At 45.7% G+C, this 24048-nt stretch overlaps 2 protein-coding genes across 7 annotated transcripts; one reads left to right on the top strand and one right to left on the bottom strand.

The window, feature by feature from the left end:
* The first annotated feature begins 88 nt into the window (after positions 1–88).
* On the top strand, positions 89–3174 carry LOC128270559 (uncharacterized). The gene is made up of 3 exons (XM_053007973.1): positions 89–1375; positions 1463–1664; positions 2844–3174. Exons 1-3 carry the CDS (start codon positions 257–259, stop codon positions 2927–2929), a joined length of 1407 nt encoding a protein of 468 aa, XP_052863933.1. The 5' UTR covers positions 89–256; the 3' UTR covers positions 2930–3174.
* A 75-nt stretch (positions 3175–3249) lies between these two features.
* LOC128270514 (inositol hexakisphosphate and diphosphoinositol-pentakisphosphate kinase) lies at positions 3250–23993 on the bottom strand. 6 transcript variants are annotated; one of them, XM_053007931.1, is made up of 15 exons: positions 23928–23993; positions 23031–23225; positions 19239–19565; positions 19027–19117; positions 18032–18950; positions 17864–17964; positions 15777–17089; positions 15412–15537; positions 14980–15328; positions 14735–14803; positions 8092–10605; positions 7411–7899; positions 5562–5682; positions 4441–4789; positions 3250–4366 (listed from the first exon to the last, which is right to left on the bottom strand). In XM_053007931.1, exons 2-15 carry the CDS (start codon positions 23148–23150, stop codon positions 3386–3388), a joined length of 7869 nt encoding a protein of 2622 aa, XP_052863891.1. In that variant the 5' UTR covers positions 23151–23225; positions 23928–23993; the 3' UTR covers positions 3250–3385. The 6 variants fall into 6 exon arrangements, with proteins under 6 accessions (XP_052863891.1, XP_052863899.1, XP_052863914.1 ...); XM_053007939.1 differs by having other exon boundaries at positions 15777–17092; positions 17879–17964; positions 23031–23246; positions 23928–23970; XM_053007954.1 differs by having other exon boundaries at positions 8092–8682; positions 23031–23246; positions 23928–23970.
* Positions 23994–24048: the final 55 nt, after the last annotated feature.

Below are 24048 nucleotides of genomic sequence, written 5' to 3' on the forward strand. Positions count from 1 at the left end.
CGTGTCGTTGATGGACCAATTAACTCTGTTGTAAGATCTCGAACTCACGTCGACGATTGGCATTTTTACCATACTACATCCGGTCTCAAATATTTCCACGAGGAGTGTGCCATACTGTTAAATCAAAGAAATAATAGCCCCGCATTCGACCACTTGGGAACCAATTTGTAGCTATTTTGGCGACGCGTCCGGCAGCACACAAACCGAAGCCATCGAAACCAAATACAGCGCGGAATAAAAGTTTGATTGACGCGCCATGGACGTCCTTGGCCTAAGTCTTGATGATATCATCAGGCAGAAGAAAGGGGGCCGTTCCGTTAAGAGAGTGGACAACAGGCGTATCAAGTCTACCAACGTCAAGTCTGTCCAGGCAAGAAACACCGGAACAACGGCAACCGTGAGGAAAAAAGCTGCCAATACGAGGCGTGGTTTTGGCCGCAGCGGTGAGACTGCGGAAAACATGGCTCACACTGAGCGCAGGCCCACACCGGTGGTAGACGCGCGACTGAAGATCATTCAGAAGAACCGTGCCAAAATCCGGGATGCTCGTGACAAGCTGGTGGAGATAACGCGCACTGCAGGGGACGCGCGACTGCGCTTACTGAGAAAGGGCAAAGATCGCGTTCCAGCAGCTCCCCCGGCGAGCAGCAACGGTACGGGTAAGAAAGGGCACTCGGCGGCTGGTCACCTGGTCGCACGCAATTTTCACGTACTGAAGCCGCCGAAGGAAGCGTTGGTTAACTATCGAATCATGAGTCGCAGTACAGGTTTGGAAGAGATGGAGGTGGACGAAGATGGCGATCACGGTCGTCAGATGGCTGTTTCGTCACTTAAGCGCACAGTTCGCAATGACATTTTCTCACTCCCGAGTACCATGCCGCCCCTGCCGACTTTCCGCAGCGTTCGCACTTCGCCTCCACCAACGGTCTCCGCACCCAGTTCCAGTTGGGCTAGTGATCCATTCGATTGCTACGAGCTGCCGTCCCGTCGTCCAAATTTAACGATAACGCACATCTCGCAACCGATGCACACGCAGTATAAAGCACCCGATGTGAACCACCCGCGGGGCATCCTTCGGACGCGCTGTTCATCGCCAACCATCACAAACATCGCTGTTGACCATCAACACCCACCGCATTTGTCATTGACGATGCGTGCACGACTCGAGCGCGCACCCAACCCGGGCGAATCGATGGGTATCTTCTCCAAGATGCCGGACGAACTGCATCATAACCTTCACCAGCAAAGGCAACCAACGGTTGGCGGGTCGCCTTCGGTTTCGTATCGGTTTCATTCGCCGCCATCGCCACCCATCCATGGCTACCGCATCGTAGTTAGCAACTTGCACAGCAGCGTAACCCAGCTGGACATTAAGGTATGCATTACAGAGCCATTGGTTATAGATAGATTTCCGGGTTCCGGATTGAATAACCCTGTTTATGTTTTGCTTTACTTCGACCAGGAACTATTCGAGGATATCGGCGACTTGCTTGAGTCACGATTGGTGCGTCCCGGTGTGGCCGAAGTCATATACCGAACACTCCGGGATGCCGAAAAGGCCGTCGATGCTTACCATAACCGTCAACTCGACGGACAGCCAATGAATTGCTTGTTGGTACATTCGCGCTCCTCCGTCAAACTGACGGCACCGGCCATCAAATATGGTAGGTAAATGATGCCGCCGTGTACGGTTGCCAGTCCCGCCCATACATTTGTCTGCTGGTTCTTGTAGACAACAATTAATCTTTGCCCATTATGTAGGGCTTTTCTAAGTTCATTTTTCAATTTCGCTCTCTGTTCCTCGTTCACTGTCATTTAATTTTAGTTACATTAAACTGAAGATGAATGTAGGAAACTTTCGTATTCGTGCTATGGGGTATGCATACAGAATATGTGAAGAAGCGTGTATTGCACCTCACGTCAGGGGTGGTTGTGATCCCATGTATGAAGTTTTTTTTATACCGGTACCCTGAAGTAGCTCCGGAACTATTATGAGCATTTTAAAGCTTTCAATGGACGTTCGATGTGTACGATGCCTGCTTCCAAAAGGGTGTCAATAATTAAGAAGCATAGTTTGAATACACAAAAATATCTACGGATATCATTATCATTTTTGATCTTGTTTTTTCTACTTCTTTCTATTCATTGCTTCGGATTAGTACCAACAATTAATTCAAACAAACCCTTAGCCCCACGCACCCGAAGGAATAAACCACAAATTACATTATTGTAGGCACACCTTGTATGTATACTGATTCGGTTGATTTCTTAATTTGTGACATCTGAAGTATAATATGTAAAATCAAGTATGGCAAATTTAGCCCAAATTTATTGTGTCCTTCTTCCCTATCGGACCTATTCTCGGACATCATGGTGCCAGAATTAGAAAATGGTGCCAGTAGACACTATGAACATCAACTATGCTCACAGCGTAAAGATACGAAACTAACTATTCATTCGAGAAAAACAATTAAGAAGAAGAACTTGTTTTGACCTACTGAAAATGCGAATACAATCCCTGCCCATCAGAGAAGCATCTCGCTCTTTTAGACCTTTGAACTCGTTACAATAATAGTTTGCAACTCCAACTTGTACTTATAAGGCTGGCTAAAAAGCAATCGACATTTTTTGCGTGAATTTCAAAACTTTATTTAAGATGCTTTCCATTTTTCGATTGGCGTGGCGATATGCACAATATGCAATCTGCAATCATGAATCACACATAATGAGAAGTTGATGTAATACCACAATCTCAAATTAGTTTTTTCTCAATTAGCAAACAAACCTCGTTTAACATTTTTGGTTCCACATTCTTCAATAACATTAATTTCCCAAACCAATAGGTGACCAACCAACCAACCAGCAATCAATTATGAGGTGGTTTGAATATAAACAGCAGAGATACATAGGCGATGGTAGAAAAGTTTAAAAGGAAAAAAACCTAAATGAGTTCGCATGCTGTTAATCAGCATTAGAAGTTTTACAGTGCAAACAATATTGAAACCCGAACCATGGGGCATGATTATGATCGGCGCAGAAACAGAAAAAAGTCGAAGTAGGACGCAACTCATTTGCAAGAATTTATCAAGTGAAAAACACTTTGTAATGCAGTATGTAAAACATTGTCAAACTCAAAGGCATAGCATGCAGTAATATAAAAACAATAAATATTGAAACAGTACAAAACAGCGAATTGATGTGAAGCAGTCAAAAGGCTACTCTAGGTTGTCGCTACTTTATGTCGTATATTTCTTATCCATTTTCACAATTCCCTCAAGTATTCCATGGGAATCATCCACTGGTCAAAACAGTTTTCGTGAGGTTTTGTCATTTCAACTAATTGTTATACAATTTTTCAACAATACTTCGATCAAATCGATAACATTTACTTCTTTGAAGTGTCACCATCGTCACGTGAAAAGGATTCTCTAGCAAGTGGCACGCCGGTATTGGTAAGCGCCTTTTCCGGCGGTGGTTCCTGGACGATCAGCATCGTGAAGCGACCCTGATAGAGCCCTCCACCGCTACTACCTGCGCTTCCAACACTTTGCTGACGGTTGCAGTTTGTAATGTACCGACCCAAGAGAGTATTGTCACCGCATCCGACATTACCCGAAGCCCCACTGTCGTCCATGTGGCTCCACCGCGACCCGTCCTCGATTGACGCTGTTCGCCTGCCGTGCTCCCGATGCTTTTGCTGGTGTTGTTCCGTTTGATGGTCCGTCTTACCGTGGAAGCTTTTTGTTACGCGTGTTAGCCTGGGTGGATCGATGAAGCCCTCGCGGATAAGGAGGGCGCCGGGGTTAACCGGTGCATGGGTAGCGTTGCTGGTTAACGTTAGAGCCTCCCCGGACTCGTCTCGGGAATGTAGCTGACGCGTCCTTAAACACTTCTGCTGGTCGCTCCCGCCGCCCGATAGGCTGGACAGATCCTTTCTTTGCTCGTCGAGGGACATATGGAGTTGTAATATCGGTTTGCTTCCGGGGCACCTTACTGGGGGCTCTCTCTCTTGTGTCGAATTGTTCGCCTCGGTACGGCTGTCTCTCTCATATAAACTGATCTGGCGCTGTATTCGGCTTCCCCGGATCGGCCCACCTGCGTTGTCCTCGATTTTAGCGAATTCGGCTGAAATTCCCACTGACATTGTCCTTCGCGCTGGAACTCCTGGCGGTCTAACTGAGTTGGTGGAAAACGCGAGATTAGCAGTTTTCTCTGCCGTTTGCGGAAACTGGTGCACCCCGCGCGTGGCCACTGTAGGGGGCCACTCCCTGGCGAGTGTGGCCTGCTGTTCGCTGGTTGTCCTTGTACTAAGGCAGGTGTCGATCGAGATCGTTGCATCGTCGTCATCCTCTTCCATAGCGGCCTGCTGAGAACGGATTAAAGAGGGTGGGTAAATCGGGGATCGTACGACGGTACCGACGATGGCGTCAGCTATCTTACCAGTTCGTTGGCCGTGCTAGTCGAACATTTAGTGGGCTGTGCTGTATTGTCCCAGTCAGAGTAAATGCTGATCGGTGTCAGGTCGCCGTTATCATCGAGCGTTGAGCCACGCCGTTCTATCACACCGTGACCAATCGGCACGCCATCTTCGGTTTTCGAATACGTCTCAGCTATTGAACTGCTCAGAGCGATTGGGAAAATCAATCCGGCACCTGACGCGCTTGCAACCATTGATTCACCGGTGGCAGGATACCGGTGGCGGTTGTTGGTCGGGTGGGTGAACAAGTTCAGCATGCATCCCAACTGGTCCGCTCTCCTATTGCCATCCACAGCAGCAGCGAGACTGCTGCTACTTTGCGTCATGCGGAAGCAGGCGTGATCGGTGTTTGATTTGTTGTGCATTTCGTTAGAACATAACATAACAAGTTGGTTTCCTGTTTTTTTTCATTGTCAAATGTTCAACTGATCCGAACGCACAAAATGTCATCCCTATGGTTTTTAACCGACGTCGTGCGTATGATATGAAAATGCGCAAAAGAACGTAACAAAAGGAAAGCAGCACGAAGGCTGGTAATGAACGTGCCAAAACGCGATCATAGTGGGTAGAACCAATTGCGTGAAGGCTGAAGGTTATGTAAGATATGGCAACGGTTATGGAAAACATAGACTATAGTAAGGTTTAGTGTTTCTAGTATAGTTTGTTCAGTATGTCCAGTTCAGTCTTTTCAACATCATTTCGAACACTGGAAGCCTTACCGAAACCGACTTGTAATTCACATGTTGCTATTATACGTACACATGGCTTTCCTATGTTTTATTTAAAAATCCGATACCTTAGCATTAACTATTAGTCGAACAGTTTAGCTCAAAGTTATATTTTTTGCTGCTATTCAAGGGCGTGCTGTTGAAGCAGGACCTTTAAATCGGCTAAACGAACAGCGAACGGCAAATAATAAAAGGGAAACGAATGACGAACGCAAAGAAAGGGAATCGTGAAAAATGATAGGAAATTAAAAATCCGCAGATAATGATAGCAAACACTGACGGATACAGAACAGCTATTTCAATTGTGACTGGAGTATTGTTGTTCTCGTTGATGATTGTACCCAAAGTTTTCTTACCTGGTACTCGTGATACTGGCGGACATATCGGTGCTCGGCAACTCCGAGAAATTAGGTGACGAAGGCCCTCCGCTCGATAAGGCGCTAATGCTACTCGTCATGCTGGAATGATCGCTCCAGCCTTGCCACCCAACACATGCATGTCAGTGATTATGATTTATAGACCGAGTTTGCGGTAGAGGCATTAATTACACAGTGAAATTAGCAACTGACAATAAATGAGCAATGATTAGTTTAGCATAGACAAGGACATGGAAATAGGCATAGATACAAATGGACAGAACAATAAGAAATTATTTTTCTACAGAAAGCAAGTGGAATTACGAATGCTAAAGCATTCGTAAAATAAATAAATAAATAAGTAAAATTATAAATTAGGTCTACACTTTCAAGAACGTTAGTCACGTGTACTCGTATGTTGAGCGAATACATGTGTGTGAATATAAGCAATAAAAACCCAACAAATTCTGTAAATAACAAACCAACCTGGTTAAAAGCTGACCAAAGAGTAAAGCGATAAAGGATAAAGCTTTAAGCGATCATTGATTCTGCATTCGGTTGCCGGATTACTATTGGAACGAATTTCTTACAAACAACCAAAAAAATTTAATTCTCACAATGTTCGGACAAAGTCAGAGCCGGTTTAATTAAGTAATTGTTGTTGCCGAAGCAAAAAAAAAAACCAATTTCTAAAGGAATGAAATTTCGAACTATATTAGCACGCAACGCAAATCAATGAGCGTAGAGGATAACATAAATACAATAAACGAACACAAAGATTTTCATAATTACTATTTTAATTGAAACTATAATTACTATACTTAAATTACGCGTTATTTGTAGATCAGGTTTGTAGCACACGATGGGTATCGCAGTTGTATACATTCCAGCAGGGTATTTATGTTTCTCGTTTTGAAATAGTGACCTAATGTCTAGTTTCTGTTTTCTGCGCTCTCTGGCAAGGTTGCTCTCTTTTGTTGAAACTCTGGCAAATTACTAAAATGCCAAAACTGTGCAATTTCTCTTTTCTTGTTTAAAGAGTTCTTGATAGGCGTACAATAGGTCCCAATTTTGGATTCTACTAGAAAAGAAGTCAGTTCCAAACTGTGTCCAAATTAGTAACTTCACCGCGGAAGCTTGTTTTGAAACCTTTCAAAGAGATCAACTCTCGAAGTGAATAACATGTATAAATATTTTCTCATTTCAAGCGCTGGTACTACCTAACATCTGTTTTTATCGCATACCTACATGCCTGGAACTTAAGCTATGCGCTAAATGTTTGCTTTTGCTGATGGGATTGATTAATGTCAAGAGAAAAAAGTCCCTGTTATAGGATGGGTTAGCGAGCTGAAAGCACTCTAGAAAACCAACAACAACAACCTTCGCCATTATAAATACGGCCCGGTCCGTTCTTCTAAGTTTAAAAAGAACTAAAGATTTACCTTTAACCATTCTGAAAGTAATTTTATTGCAGTACTTTGATAACAACTGGGATAATCATTTTAATCACACGGCGCACCATCCGTTCTAATTGGTTTGTATCGGTTTGGCGTTTTATCCATCGAGTATACCGGAAGAAAGACAGAGAACTCATTATTAACTCATAATAGGCTCGGGCTTAACAAATAGGCTAAACTCATAATAGGCTCGACTCATAATGGATACGAGCTGATAGCATAATTACACGGGGCGCAATAGGCCGGTGGCCCGTGACACTTTGACTTATTTGAAAGATGGGACGTGAATCGTCTAGTTTGTGACAAAACGATCGTGAAGAAGTTACAACATTTAAAGCGATAACGCATGCCACAACACCATGCCAGGCACTACCAACTGACGCCGCACTTACTTTGCGATGCTCCAGAAGCAGCGCCATTTCCGACGGCAGTTCCATCCGCCGCAGTCAACGATCCTGCTGGACGCGGGCACGGTGCCGTCGAGCTGGAGACTACCGGAACGGAAGTGCAGGGGTCGTCTGTCACCGGTTTCGCCGACGGGAGTTCTGCGTTGGCCTGACGAACCACTGGCTCCACCATGTCGTTCGGTGTACTAAGAGAAGCTGTAGCGATGCGCTTATCTGCCAGCAGTTCGCTACTACGGCCCGTCGTTTGCTCGGGCACAATGCTACGTGCCAGACCCGCCAATGATGTGGGCGCCGCCGTATTCCGCTGCAATTCGGCCATCGGCTGACAGACGGGGTGCTTCGGTGGAGGTGAGGAAGCTGGCGTTTTGAACAACGATGTCACCGTCATGCGGTCCAGGAAAGTATCGAGTTGCCGTAGCGACAGGGCGTTGTGCAGCGTCTCTAGCGGTCGAATCGGTGGCACACCGCCGAACCCTGGTGCAGTGTAGGTGCACCCAAAGGAAGAAAAGGAAACACACGCGATAATATCCGGAACTGTAACGACGGCACTCTCAGAGCCAGCTAGTTATAGCTAGATAGTCATTTTATAGCTAGATCAGTTTAATTTGGCAAGATTGTCACGGAAACGGAATCCAAAACCACCAGCCAACCTAATGATTGACTTACCAGACGGTGACGCGGTACTGGGAATCATGTCTCGCAGGTTCGGGGCGGACGAGCTGCCGCTGATCACGGCGGTGCTGAACAGGCTGTTGGTGCTAGTGGCCATCTTCTTGCTGAAGGTACCTAACATTTTAAAGTAGCTCATCTGGCCAGCAATGCTGTGCCGCTGGCGTCGGATTGCCGTCGTTGCTGTCGTCCCAGTCGTCCCGGTCCCGGCGCCGGTCAGGGCCAACGAGGGCGCACAATAGCAGCAGTCGCAACCGCAGCAGCAACAGCAGCCGCCGCACGAGCTTTGGCTAGAGGACGTCGAGTTGGGCGAACCACCGTGCGGTACTACCGTTTTGGTACCCCCACCTGGCGTGCGGCTAGCAACGCCAGCAGCACTGGTGACGGGGGTGGCACCGTCGCGACAGTGGGCGCTCTGGGAGCAGCAGCACGAGGCTCGGATGCCAAAGCCCCCACTGTTCGACGATGGTGCCAGTACACTGGGGTCGCTCCCGTTCGTCCTTAGCGGTGCTGCTGCTGGGGCCGCGGCCGCCAACGCGGCCGTCGTCGTCGTAACCGTCGACGTCGCCATTCGGCAATCACCTCCGTCTGTGGTATACGATTTAACGAACAGTTTGGTCGAACAACGGAAAAATGAATTGCGGTTAATAACGACAGGGACCGCTGGCGGCGGCGGCGGCGGCGGTGGCGGCACACTCGCACTGACTGGGACAATGTTAGCGAAACAGAGCGGGTCAGGGGAACTAAGTGGGAGGGCGTGAATGGTATTAGCGGTACTGGTACCGGTAGAAGTAGCAACAACATCAGTAGTACTAGCCGTGTTAGCTACAGTAGCACCGCCAACGCACAGGTCAACGAAAGAACGGGTAGTGAGGTTAGTACCAGTATTAGAAATAGGAGTAGTTCTAGTAGTAGTATTAGTAGTACTAGAAGTAGTAATAATAGAGGTGATAGGAACCAACGTCACACTACTTGCGCGACAGGGCACAGTTATAGGCACAAGACTACTGGCAACAAGATTTGCCCGGGTATGGGACGCATCCGATATGGTCAACGGTGCGGAAGTAGGAGCAGAGTTGGTTGCATGCGGCACCATTAGGGGGGGGACCGAACAGTGAATGTGGGACGGGATATTGTCGTTTCCTTCCTGGTTAGTGCCCATCAGAGAACCGTCATCGTGATCGCTGGCAGCAGCCAACGGTGACACTGCCGGTCGTTCCGCTGTTGCACCAGAGTCGAACGGCAGACGAAAACGATGCACAAACTCTCGGCTGCCATCGCACCGCAGCACATCATCATCCGGCGGCGGAGTGGTAAGGGACATGAAAACTACCGCGCCGCTCGCTTCATCTTGTGGCGAAACCAAATCGAGCCCAGTGGATCCATCGGGTGGTATGGTTGCGCGACTCGGTTCATCATCCGCCCAAGCCGGCCCTAGTGGCAACGATGGATCACTTGCGTAGCGCATACGTGCACCGATCGGATAGTGCACCAGCAGTGATCCGCCCAGCAATTGCTTGGCATTTTCCGTGCGCCCAAACTGCCGTGGCTCCACCGCCATCGTCGGACTGGACGAACGGCTCACCAACTGTCGGTCGTCGATAGAGAACCTTCTTGCGGGCCATCTGCAACACGCGCAGCAGTTGCCCAACTGCACGTCATCGTCATGCAATAGCTCATCCACACTGCGACTGACGATTGGCGATACCAAACCCATGCGAGGAAAGCCCGTCTGAGTCGCGTTTCCTCCGGTAATCGGGCGGCTCTGGTATACGATATCCTTCACCGGTTCGTTCGAGAAGGTGTACGAAAGTGAGCGACAGATTGGCGCGTGGCGACAGTACCGATAGGCCAAACGCATCGGCAGTTCTGACGATAAGCACTGGGCGGTGTGGCCATTACGAAGTAGGTGGCGGTCATAGTGGTGGTGGTGGTGGTGGTGACAGTGAAGATGCTTGCAACTGAGACACTCCTCTCCGTGATGTCCGAGTGCGCTGTAGTAGCGCGAGTCTTCGCTACCGTTACTGTCACTGCTATCGTCGCCTTCTTCGGATTCGGAAAACGAGGATACATAGAAATCCTGCTCGTCCGGTTGAGGCGTAAACTCACTGATCGAGTCGCAGCTGTACGAAGAAACCAGGGGTCTGGTGTACAGCATAGCTGAAGGTATTTTTTCTACCGTACTCTCACTCGCAGCTCGTTGGTCTAATCGGATGTCCAAGGTTTTATCTCGATCATACAGCCTCGCTTTGCTTTCCGCAGCCGTAAGTGTGGCGTTTTCCATAGAGGGTACGCTCATTAGGTCATCCCTCGCTCGGAGCGCTATCGCATCCTTCATCGGAGAGATGGATACGGCCAGCCGCTTCTTATCAACTCGGGACGTGGCGATTTCTGTGCACTTTGCCCCTAACACATCGCTATCTCCGGTAGGTCCAGGAACTCGTGCAATGGCGCAAGGCTTCTCTGGTTCCGGTGTCTGGGCATTCTGTAGTACGCTCTCGTTTAATCGCACTGTGAGGTCGACACGACAACAGCAACGGAACCACCGACGAGTGTCACATAAATCACAAAAAAAGAAAACTTGCAAGTGTTTACATCCAGAAATTAAATTTACACAAAGCACTCCAAGCACAGGGACGTAATGCACCGACGTATGTTGAAATGCACCGACACAAGCGTTATGCGCGATATTAAACAGCATTATTGTTCGAATTGTTCAAAGCGAGGGAAGCAAGTTGTTCGTGGTGCGTGCGTAACGCAAACCAAGAACAGCACAATGAAATCGGACACCTCATTCCAACATACAGCGCGAAACAAATCGCCAAATAGCCACAGCCATCAAACGAAGAAAATCAAACGAAAAACAGCACGGCGAAGCGGGCCACATTGACCGAATATTGTCCAGGGCGGAGAGCACAATAGTGTTATGGTTGGTTGGTTGGTTGGTGGTTTCCGCAGTGTATATGCGCATGTGTTTGTTAATGTTTCGTTTATCCACTCCGAGCAAATAGAGAGCAAACAATTGATACAGCAACACGAACCACATGAGAAAACTCAAAACAAACACAAGAAAATCAACGGAAACCAAAATCGACATATTCCACACAAGAATTAGCGAAGAATTAGACGAAGCATGGTTTTTGTGTGCGCATGGGACGAGTAAATACAACAGAGAAAAAAAAGAGTAGAATAAAGAAAAGAAGAAAGGAAAAAAACCAGAGTACGAGATAAAGGCGTGGAAACAGATATTCTTCATTGTTCGACAAATCTTAAATAACCTAATGGAAAAAAGAAGATCGGCTTTATAGAATTAAAGTGTTTTGCTTTTATATTTTTAAATATTCCAATATCTTCCACATACAGTCAGATATTCAGTGCAAACCACGACGGTGGGCACAACGGAGGGCATACTTTACGTACATTCTGGTCGTTGCACTTTTCCAAGTTATAACCCAGGAACGTGTAATCGTGATAAATTGTGAACAAAGTTAAATAACTAAATTGAAACTACATGACAAACCGGTATAAAAGCAACAATGTCGAATCGAGAAAATTATGTACCAAAGCAAAAGAAACATAAAAGACGAAAAAATAGAAGTAAATAATGGCATTGTGGACACATACAAACACACACAGACACATTACACAACATACTGACTTCGACATTAACTATTGCTATTAACTTCAGCAATACTTCACTGTACCAACCACACATGTGTACTATGTTGACAAAACCGAGCCCGGTTAAATGAAATACGGCGATGTGAAGCGTAACATTCCTATTCAAAGGGCGTTCGTGAATTGTCGAAAAAGGATTTATCAGAAAAAAAAACAGAAGCGATTCGTCGTCTTAGTGTTGTCATTGTCTTTGTTGTCCTAAGACAACTATCCCAATGAAGCTAGGCACAATGCACGGTTCTGGCATACTGGGATTGTTGATTGATTTGTTGTGGGATACCATGAAAACGAGATGTGAAACGTAGTAAACGTTTTCAATAAAAGTGGTGAGTAACGGTATCCATCATACTGCAAATGGGGATCACTCCAAACCAGGAATAGAGATTGGACCATGAAAAGGACACGGTGTAGCGCGCGGTTGAAGTACATGGTGGAAAATTGAATGCGAATGAAACAAGCTTGTTAAGGTGTAGGAGTCGTCTGATTCGGGCATAGCTCGGTGAAGGAAACGTGTGTGCATGGGGGCGTGTGGGTTAACAAGCGTTTGTGTGCCGTAGCACACCGGTGATGAAGCAGTTTCTAATCCCAGCACCAACAAGGTTGTTAACAACAAAAGAAGAAGGTCAGTTTGGTATCGCAACCTATTGCAAAATTGCGCACCGAAATAAGTTAAGGAAGGAAGGAAGGATGTTGACCCGAGATTACACGGCCGGAAATTGGACCATTAGTTGAAACAAAAAGATTCCACCAAAAACCAGAAAAGAAAATCTTCATCGCCTGACTGAAAGACATTCTCTCATGTTGCTTCGAGGGCCGAGCTAACGACGATTGCCCATCAACCGAGGACACGGATCAACTGCCGGCCAGATGAGTTTAGTTTGCTTTGTTTTTTGTTTATATGTTGCTGCTTAAATCAGATCGGATAGGTTAGAGGGTTAAATGTGTTGCAATTCAAAACCGGCTTAATCGAAAACAGGCTTGATTCATCAGCGCTTTACATGAAGTTGGTAAACATATTTTTGAATTAGTAAATGGTACGCTACTTGATTATGCTTATAATTTCTCACTCTCACATGAAAATTAATTATTTTACTTGTAAAGAACACAATTTTAATATGAATCTAAATTCATTGTATGCGCAATTAAATGTATCCAAAATAAAATGCTTCGAACTCATTTGCCATTGTGTCGGAAAACCGGAAAACGGTGATCAGATATAGTTTTCGCCTACACGGGAAGCACCGTAGCACCGTAAGTATTGAAATCTCCTAGATTTAATTTTATGTGATCGAAATGCAAGACCATGAACGATAGTGAAACGCAGCTGGAAGAGTGGAACTTTGGATGAATAATAATTACGTTAAACGTTCTCATATCGCGCTCTCGTTATTTTCAATTCGTTTATGCTTCGAAACACATGTTGTACCAGGTGAGAGTCTAGAGTCTAATTAAACTTAATTAAACTTAATTGAAATAGTCCAACATATAATATAAAAAAACCAATCTAATTTAAACTAAACCAGCATTTGACATCCTTTTTGTACATTTCACACATATATCAACAGTAAGCTGAGTGCATGAAGGAGGCAGACACAGGTAAATTTGGTACAATTTGGTATAATTTGTGTACATTTTTAAGGACGTATTTATGATCTTTATTTAAAGAATGTTTGTTTATTCATGAAATGAAGAATAACCTTCTTTCAGACAGTATCCATGAAAAATTGTGGAAAAAAGTTAGTCCACGGAAAAATCGATGACACACATTTACTCCCTAGAGGAATTGGCATTCCCAATGCTAATACCAATGTATAAGTAACGTGTATGAGCTCGTCGTGTGTTTGTGTTAAAATAGTTAATACAAATGTCATTTAATAGATAGGGTCCAGTTCGTTCCACTAAGCTGTCTTTTAATCTAATATGTTTGAAGTATTCGAATTTCTTTAAATGCTGGCTTCGATTAACCTAGAACTGTCGGCCGGCTGGAGGGCCAAAACATTGAAAACACTAATGTGCAAGCGCCGCTGCTGCTGATGTTTATGTTATAATCAGATATAAAAAAAACCGTGACTCATGATAACAAAGAGGGTGGAAATTTCAACACTTCAAAATCCTAATATCGATGTTGCGAAATTACAAAAACCCTACCTTGTAGCTAAGCGGCTTATGTTACATTTACATAGTTGTAACTTTAGCACCACATCTAATTAAAGCATATCGCAAACCAGGAGTTAGTATAAAGGAATGCCAGAAAAGGAAATGATATACAAGTGAAATGGTGCCGCACTGCACCAAGGGCAACCACAGTAGAAAACCGCTAGATATTTCAATGAACATTTTGTGTTCCACCGGGTTTTTTTGTAAAAAAAACAACCATGGTTAGGTTAGAGAAATGTTTTCTTGACTAGCTTTGATACCTTCTTGAAAATTGTATAGAAAATCGTGTAGCAAGCACCTTAAAACATATGCCAAACGGGATTTGATTCAACAGTTGTGGCACGAAGATGGTTTCATCACAAAAAATAGGATACTATTAGGAATTGAAAATAATGAGATCCGTTACAAGTATGTTTCCCTAAAAAAAACTATATTACAAAATAAAACTAAATTATACATTCCTCACAAAACTCAACATAACTGGTAAGAGCTAATGAGAAATATGGCAGAAACGTTTGAAATTCTTAAACCCTTATTTAACACGGAATGCTTATCCAACTTTTCTTGAAATAATTTATCTCTCGTCTCGGTCTCATTGCTGGCAATCTATACATGCAGTTTTTTTTTCTAGAAAATAAAAAAAAACCAATGCCACAGATCCCAAAATGTCATCACAAAAGATGTCAAGAGAAGAAGTCTAGAAAGAACTCCCTTAGAAAAATAACGAGCTGAGAACCCTTCAAAGTGAAAATGTTAAAATAAAGAATTGCAGAGTAAAGAAAGCGAAGGAAACCTGCTCCATTACCTGTGTGATGGTTAAGTTCCGAACGTTCTCCGTGTCCGTGCGTGCAACAATGTAAGTGATGCTCTTTTGCTGTTTAATTTTATTCCCAGTCAGGCAGATCATACAAACGTTTCCCGAAAATAAAAAAAAGGGATGAAACATTACTGCAATGCCTGTACAACCCTATTAGAACTTTCCGAACAATTTGTAATATTGATTTTCAAAAAACATTCCATAACTCCCGGAAGAGAAACTCATCAAATTACCTTTCGCACGGCGGGTAGAACTCTTTGCGCAGACATGGTGATGGTGATGATCGTGCGACGCGGACTGCTCATGTTCGAAGGAACGAGCCCGAGGCTCGGTATCCGGACTGAGGGCACGTTGTTGTTGCCCGCCTATCCCACCAAACATTCCGCATGAGCCGTTTTGATTATGTTGCTGTTGCTGCTGCACTGCAAGTTCCTCGCTTAGGCGCTTCGCAAGATCCATTGCCTCGTGCCCAGACACAGTGTGGCACGAGCCAATCGGGATCGGAGAGGATGATTTCACCTTGCGCGTTCGGCGTTCCTTCATCACCATACCGACGGTCTGACCTCCCACTTCCGATTGGGCCTACAAGTAATCAGTGTATATTTAGAAAAAAGTTCGTTTTCAAAGGTACTCGGTGCTGTAAAATGTTATTGGTATTTCCTGACCTTTGTTCCATCCCAGAATATCGTCTTCGATAAAGTTTGATGTAGCAAGACACTGTTTGAAACCGAACACTCTTCCTCCGTGTCGTTCTCTTCGTCGATACGCGACGTTGAATCTTCATCACCGCTCTGTAAAAATAAGCAAAGATTCATTGTATGAAGCCATCACTGTCCATTCCGCGTGAAGGATAAACTTAAAAAAAAAACAAATTAGCATATGACCACCGTATTAAATAACTTTTCTTTTTGATTTTTCACATTGTTCTGTTTTGTTCACTTTTTGTTTTGCCTAATACTTATCAACAAAGCTCTATCGTTAGGTTAGGTTTTCTCTCAATCTAAAACCAGAAGGTATCACGTGAACTTACTGCATTCTTCGAGGTGACAGAATCGTTGCGACTGTGCGGACGAAACCCAGGGCCGGGTGGTAAATTTTTTTGTACACAGCAATTAACGCCTGGGCTGAAATGAAGCTCCACATGGAAACGCTCTTCTGAGCTAGGATCCTTCATTGGGTCTTCGTACAGCATGATGACTATCTGCGACATATAGTTCAGTTCCGACACCATCGATACGTACTCCATCGCTCGGCGCCATTGCTCGTCAGTGTTCATATTAAGCAGTCCGCCGTGTCGGAGTACCGTTAGCAGTGAGTGCACGTGACTTTCGCTCGTGAAATATAGTCTCGTTCTCACGTGCCGACCCGGACTCGATACGCCATAGCTGTAGCGGGGGTTCAGTCGATTGACACTCTCGTTCCCGCCAACCTCCTCAATGTTGCGCTGTAGATCGGCTCGAATTTTTTTCAGCAATGGCGTACAGATTCCCTGGCCGATAGTTAACTTTTCGTGCATCGTCAATCCGTACTCCTGCGGTATAACTATGTCTGCCAAGTATTTGGCTGAAATGTATAGCTCTTCGGCCAAATCGAACTGAAGGGTGTGCTGGTTGTGTTGCAAGTCGTATTTGATGCAATCGTAGATATCCGGTATTTTCGAGATGTCGTAGCTCTTGCTTTTGGTACAGAAATCCTTCTCGATCTTTCCCCAGCGGCGGCCCATCAACTCCCACGTTTCGCCATGATACAACGTCGCGTCGCGTGTTTTCGGATCATCTCGCTTCACCGCCACGACCGCCATCAGCGAACGAATCAGCGAGTGGACGTGGGAGCAGCATTGTACCGGGTTCTTCACGAAATTCATTGCCAGGTTGATGCTGATCGCGTTACCTGGATTGATGGCGGTCCGATCTTCGGACGTAAACTCGCGATCAGTCTGCATAAGCTCGTGGAGGCGTGACTTGGCCATGTTCTGGTACTTGCTCGAATCACAATCATTGTCGAGCAATCCGTTCGTGTTGGCGCTCTTCACCATCTGCACCAGAATCGGCGTTAACTCACCCTCGAGCGCTAGCAAACCCTTGGCGAAAGCTGCTGCTGTCATCTGGACGCGACCCTCGTCTGAAGCGTAGATCTTGAGGTCATGCCGAAAGGTTGAGTGCAGCCGGAGCAAACCAAGTCCCTGCGTTCCGGGTCCTTCGCTTACGCCTGGCTGCCGGCTCTGGCCCCCTGGATACATGCACCGAAAGATACGGCCCATTTCTTCTGCCTGGATGCGGCCGGCCGGTGTCAATTCACCACCCCACTTGAGGATCAGCACCAGTGAAGGTTCTTTCGGTACATCTGCTATTGACGAAAAGCAAGTACACGAAAAATGTTCATTTTTTATCCTCTAGTATAAGGTATAGCAGTCATACAAACAATTTATACATGCAATTCAAAACAAAAACGACACATGAGGCGTAATATAATAAGATGTGCTTCAAAGCACAATAAACCTGCGTGAGGACATACTACCCCCAAAAACCCATGTTGTACGCCAAATGCCTATGCTTTGGCCACACACAGACATTTTGCAATAAAGAAGAAAAAATGTCCCAAAAGGAGCAAAGTAGCTCAATGCTCCGTGCCTGTTTGCTGCAACAATTGCACATGCGAGGTGCACCATCCATTCCCTGATCACACCTCCGTCTTTCCATGTAAAGTGATTGCCATTATTATTGCAGCGGAAGAGAGGACTAACAGAGATCAACCAAATATCATTTTCACTGATTCCGCAAACGTTTTACGCAAGGCTCTGGAAAAAAAGTTCCATAAAAGATCCTCTCACACAACACATAGAAAATGTTCTAATACACAACATCTCCTTCTGATGGATCCCTGGCAGAGTATAAAAGAGTATAAATGCGTACGCATGTACACAACAAACTGTTAATTCTGGTACGCTTTCTGATTATTTGCAAGAAAACGTGTAATTCGTATAAAAAGCATTGTATTTGTATTGTACCATGTTTGTGTGTACATTGTATAATAAGCATAAAACAGCATGCAATAGCATGGTAACCATGGGAAAAGGCACGACAAAGAAACAAATACACCAAAGAAAACAAAACGTACTGCAATCATGTTTACCATCGTCTGAGCTCGAACCGCGCGGCCGTCCCTTGGGTTGATATTTCATTTGCACTTTACGATTGATACCGGAAAAGTGTCCGTACCTATATCAAGATCGGTACAATAATTAAAGGGTCCCACGGAGATTGAACACAAGTAACAGACACTCACATTTCCAACACGCTTTTGAGCTGCTCCAGTTTACTCTGTTTCTCCTCAATCTCCGAATCAGCCGCCTTGGTCTGTATTTCCGCCAACAACGATCGGGCAATGTCCAGGATCTCCTGGAGCTGCTTCGGCCGCTTAAGCTTGATGTGTCCGAATCGGTAGCCGTCGTACTTTTCAAAAATCTCAAAAAACTTCTGATGACGCACCTCGACCTTCATCTTCTGTTTCGGGGTGCGGTCCCCGTGTCTGATGACGGCAGTTACACACCGTAGTTCCATCATCTTGCCAAACGTTGTTGGTACAATTGGCGGATCGTCCAGTTGAAACGGAACCGACCACGGTATGTGAAGCTGAGGGGCCAACTCGCGCAGTATCATGTTGCCGAGTATCTTTGCGCAGTCATCGTAATACTTGTTCGAGTTTTTCACGAAACTAAAGCCATTCACGTCGCACACGAACGATTTACCATTGGCTCGGAGCAGATCAAACCCACAAACGGTTTGTTTGAACGCGAGACATACCTTGCGCGAGATCAGCTTTTCCGCGTTGCCCAGGATCACAGGGTATCGAATCTCTTTGCCATCGCTGTCCCGTTCAACCTTCCCATCCAAAGCTGGGCTCTTTCTCGCTTCGGCATGCGCATAGTCCGGGCCGACCGTGTACACCTTCACATCCGTACCGTCAGTGGGCATAAAGTCTTCGTAAATGAAAGATCCCGTCTTTCGGACGCGAGACTCGGGCGAGTAAACGCTGCTGCGACTGCCAATTTTGCGAAATAGTCGTTGACTGCCACCACCAGCCGATGTCGGGTAGTAGATGTAAATATTGTGATCCTCTGCCGAGACCGGTTTCTCGACGAACGGTTTGTTGAAAACAATGCCATTCACCTCGACGTGATCCTCCGACTCGACCAGCTCGTGCTCTGCCAGATACGATGAAGAGTTTCGATACTGATATTAAGCATTCACACATACTATTAGAAGAGTTGTTTTACTTACGTTTTGGATCTAGAGAATCGCGATCGAGTACGGCATAGCGCGGTATTTCGATGCCTTCGTGTTCAAGGATTGCATAGACACGGCGACGGTCCTGATTACAGATTTTGTTTTTTTTAAATCCCAGATTTTATACACCAACCCAAGAACTATAACAATCACACCACAGACCTACTACGACAGATTTTTTTTTTCATTTAATCCATTATACCGACCTGTATGTCAAACTGCATGTGAAGATTGTTGATAACGTAAGGCTGACGCAGCTGAGCGTACTGGATAGCTTTGTCGAGCGGGAAACCCTTTGAATGGAACGAGATCAGACAGTCGCACTGCGGCCAGCGGTCGACCGGCTCATTGAGAATAATCTCTTCGCCCAGCACCACCATACGGATGTACTCAAACTCCTGCAGGCGCGTCAATATCTCCTTCATCGGTTTGGACTGCGACTTCTTTGACATGGCACATACGGCCACCACGACCTGCTTGCCGGAGTTGGACGATTCGTCTGAATCGAGCCCATCAGTCGGTTCGAGATCGCCCTACGAGCATGAAAAGAAAAACGGAAAACGGAAGCTTGTAAGCAACAACGCGTGTGGCAAGTGAGAAAACTGCATGTTATCCTTTCATATTACTCCATAAATAGCTGGCATCTTTTTTTACGCGATTAGACACTACATTGATACCCACTGAAGAAAGTTCAGCGAATTTCAGTTGTCTAACAAGCGCAAAACTAATTGATGCAAATCAGCCCCGGTTTACCACTTGCATTGCAAGGCAAGCCATAAGCACAAGATTTATCCATGAAAAGTGTGCACGTTCACTGAATGAATCGTTGCTTAAAAATAGAAGAAAGAAAATATAAAAAAAAATACAAAAACTCAGCATACATTGATGCATTCATCACAGCCGCAGTACTCGTCGTTGTCAACCGTTTCATTTTCGGTTTCGCTATCGCTCGCGTACATGATTCCGGAACCGGCATCGGCATACCGATCCGCAGCCAACACACCGTCCTCAAGGACTACGGACGTCTCGGCATAAGTTCGTTCAGCTTGATTTTCCGGCGTAGAATCGTGCCGCAGGCGAATCCGTCGGCAGCCTGGTTGCCTCACCGATCCTGCTTCAAGATCGACCGCCGGAGACTGCAGGTCGCCGCTAGCCACTGTCGACGGTGGCGGGGATGAGGATTCGGAAGAGCTTGGCGTGCTTCGCCGTAACCGATGCTGCTGTAAATGCCGCAGGTGTCCATCGGTGCGCCTTCCACGGCGGAACTTTGCCAGGCGCCACCAGTCCCGTAGCCATGACCATTCCATTCAGCTCCAGGAGAACTACAATCACTTCGCACCACGCAGGCCGACGACAATAACGCACACACAATCTTCGGACTCGAACGTGTCACTATTTGTTGGGTTGTTTGGCGGGAAACATACACACCGTGCCTGTGGAACCGTCCCACTACTTTTTCATCCACCAAGAGTTGTTTTTTTTGTTAAGTTATGTCTTGCAAAGTTACTTGATAAAACTGTTCAACTATTTGACCCTTCGGAAGTGACTCGTCCGTAGATCATCCGTCTGCCCGCTGGACCGGGTTCATCGGTTTCGGTGCCTGAAAGCCGTCTGTTCTTAAGTTTGACAGTGCCTCAAACTTGAGTGGACAACTTTCCATTGGTGTTGATGCACAAATCTTGCGCTCAGAAACCAACGCTTCGTTTTTGCACCACCACCAAAAAACCGGTACAGTAATAACTCTACGACCCACGACCTCGCCAAATGTTTTTCGCACTTTAGTTGAACTATCTTTTTGGTGCATTTAGGTTAGGAGAAAGTAACCGATTCGTGAGCTGCATTTCATTCAAACGGCTACCAGCTATAATTAGACACCCATTGAAGATGCGCCGAACACTCGATATCAAATCCGATTGGGCACGAAATATTTGCGATCGAACCTGTCCACGAGTCGAGTTGAGTGAGGCCAAGATGCAGGTTCAAGGTGCCGATCGGTGGTAACGAAATAATGTGTGGATATCGGTGTATTCCAACGTGTTTCTCGAAAAGCGCTTTTCAAGCACACGGCTACCAATGCCGCTAAATTGTGTGTCTCTGTGGTGAAAATTTAGAAACATTCTGCCTACGGGCAACGTGAGTATTTCGAGTCTCAAGTGCTGACGCACATGGATGTATTTAGCACACTCTAATTGACATCAACAACCGAAGACCAAAGAACAAGCCTAGGCTATGCAGAGCGCTAACAAGCGCTCGAACGAGAGATGATAAGACGTGGAAACGACTTTAAGACACCATACAGCGAGTGTGGACTGTATGGGTATGAATTTCTACCAGTTCACTCGAGATCACGTTGCGCCAACAACCCTGGAAGTCGACTGGAAGAATCAATGTGAGCCGAATCCTGACTCAGCTGCTGATTAATGGCCAAAAAATCATGATTCCGATTAGGTAATAGGGGGTGAAAACTTAGCCACTTTCAAGCTGCTGCTCTAATGTGTGCCTGGACGAAAACCATGTCCAGTTCCAACTAATTACTTGACCATGTTATTGCATTGCTGGGAACACACACGCGAACTGTATACTTTAGTGGGCCCGGTCGATTATCTTATCTTGCATTAGACGGATGCGAAAGGATGGCTTGACGCCCTTGACGATCGACAATTTTACACATATACACGCACTTCATACACGCAACCTTGAAGGCATTAAACTACGTAGGTGACTCCATAGGACATTAGGGAAAACAGCTTCCTCGTTTTATGCGGCGTGAAGAAAACCTTGATTGCAGACTGAAGATGATTTTCCAGCACTCGCAAAGCAAGTCCCTTACCGCAAGGTAACACAGCGGATGGAAGCGTGAGAAAGATAAATCTGTGAAACAGGCACGCACGCACGCGAAACAAGCACGCAGTTTGCGTAAGCGCAGAGTGACGATGCACGCCCAACCTGCTCACGATTCGGCGTATGAGAGGAGACTGTCTGTTTTGGTAGCAGTTTGAATTTTTCTGGACCGTACTGCGCACCAACGATGCACACCTCTCGGCGGCCTATATGGGGCATATCGCAGGCCCAGCCAGGGCCAATGATAAATAAACACTGATCTGCTGGTTAGGGGTTGTTTTTGTGTTGGAGCGGCAAACCAACGAAACAACGTACAGCGTATCAGCTGGGAGCATGTGCTTGATTCGTCTACATCTACATAAATGCTTATCAGACCGATGAAGAGAGTGATGACACGGTGTATCAGGATTGTACTCCGTGTAGTCTACCTGTCTCCTGTCTGCTATTGCGCCAACATTGTTATCGTCAAAGTCAGTTAGTAGCACCGTCGCACCTTGCGTAGTTAAAGTCTGAGCGTAAGCGTAAGCGTAAGGGGCTGCTGAAAGCATTAGGTAGCAATTAAGAATGTACACAGTGGCCTATTATTATTATTACAACGACATTTTTTTTGCTGCTTTTTGTAACTGACCTTTAGAGGGGAGCTCGTTGCCGACACCGCCCGATCCCTCCAGGCTAGTATACCCAACCAGAAGATGGATATTCGTAAAATGTGTTATCGCTCTGTACTGCTAAGGCGTGTTCAAAGGGGTGTAGGGGAGAAGAGCCTATAGAACCGAGCAACTGACTTCAGTTATCAAGCTTTGTTCAGTCGGGGGTCCATCACCCCTTCCCAGTTGCCCAGTCCGTTCCTCTAAGATCCCCAGTCCGCTGTCGGGGTGTGTTCGGTGCAGCAAGATCGCACGATCGAGTTGTCAGCCATTCTCTGAGGCACTGAGCTGGCACTGACGGCTACAGTGCCTGTTTTGTTAAGTTAGACTAAGTTGCTGGGAAAATGAACCAACCACTACTTAAGTAATTAATTGCAAATAATAAGCATTTACTACACACTATGTACTCACTATGTATTCATTCACGTTCTGCAATCCATGTTGTGTATGACAGTTTCCCAACCCAGACATGTTAACAAAAGAAAATCCAGTACATCATGAATGACTAACCTCATCGCCAACGTAGAATCCGGGCCGGCCGGAGGTAGCTTGAATTGCACCGCCTTCTCCATCACTGGATGAAGCCTGCTTAAGGCTGTGGTAACCACTCTCCAGCTCAGTGTAAGACATCGTAGTCCCTTTTGTACAGTCTCTTTTCGTGAACTAACGAGCCCAATAAATACCACCACAGCACACCATTCAACCCTGTACAACGATGGACGAATTCTTGAAAAGAATCGGACATTTTAAATTTTGGCATCACACACACGATGGTGGTAGGATCATGAAACCATCTTCCTGATCCTTTGCCGTTGGCTCGCGGTCATCGTCCCCGCTATGTATGCGATCTGCATCATATTGAAGCAAAACTCGAGTTTAAAACCATTGCCAATGCGAAAGTGGACCCAGGGAGACCGAATGCTACATTTATAGTCGTAAAGACCTACGTGTTGTTTACGATTTTTTTTTATTGGGATGTTGATTGGTTGCTTGGTTTGCAATGTAGTATAATCATAATTGCATCAACCTTTCGCTGTACGAGATTTCTCATTGCAATCGACCTTGATCGATTTCATAGAAAGGCTATGGATGGGCTTTGGATAGCAATCACCAACGAATGATTAGCGATTCCGTTTTTTTTTTGCGTTCTACGATAAAGCTAAACGTTGCAATGCTTTGCATTACACAATAACACTAATTAAAGGACGATGAATTGCATCCCTTGCCCCACGCCCCCTGTACTAGCTAACCAGTGGCGGCGGAGCATAAGGAGGAGGTTTTCTCGCATCGGGAACATTAGAAAAAAAAACACACACAGGCTGTCCACTTTTCACAGCCAACACTTCATTATAAAACGTTTCTACCGAACGTTAAACGAACACATCACGATCGACGACCCAGGGTCACCTTGACTAAGAAGGATGCACTTGGTATATTGTGTTGGTTTATGGTCCATCTCGCGTATTGTATTTTAACGAACAGTCCATCCAGGACTAGGTATCACAAGGACCTTCCGTCGGGACGGCGT

This window comes from Anopheles cruzii, chromosome X (assembly GCF_943734635.1).
Source record: "Anopheles cruzii chromosome X, idAnoCruzAS_RS32_06, whole genome shotgun sequence".
In the NCBI taxonomy this organism is placed as follows: domain Eukaryota; kingdom Metazoa; phylum Arthropoda; class Insecta; order Diptera; family Culicidae; genus Anopheles; species Anopheles cruzii.

Excerpts from the sequence above, each read along its gene's own strand:
- LOC128270514 (XM_053007931.1), bottom strand. The coding sequence starts at position 23,150 with ATGTCTTACACTGAGCTGGAGAGTGGTTACCACAGCCTTAAGCAGGCT. Across the intron at positions 14,804-14,979 it reads TTCTACCCGCCGTGCGAAAG|CAAAAGAGCATCACTTACAT; the intron begins GTAATTTGATGA and ends AAAATTAAACAG. Across the intron at positions 5,683-7,410 it reads TGCTTCTGGAGCATCGCAAA|GCTGGAGCGATCATTCCAGC; the intron begins GTAAGTGCGGCG and ends TTGGGTGGCAAG.
- LOC128270559 (XM_053007973.1), top strand. The coding sequence starts at position 257 with ATGGACGTCCTTGGCCTAAGTCTTGATGATATCATCAGGCAGAAGAAA. Across the intron at positions 1,376-1,462 it reads TAACCCAGCTGGACATTAAG|GAACTATTCGAGGATATCGG; the intron begins GTATGCATTACA and ends TACTTCGACCAG. Across the intron at positions 1,665-2,843 it reads GGCACCGGCCATCAAATATG|GTGACCAACCAACCAACCAG; the intron begins GTAGGTAAATGA and ends CCAAACCAATAG.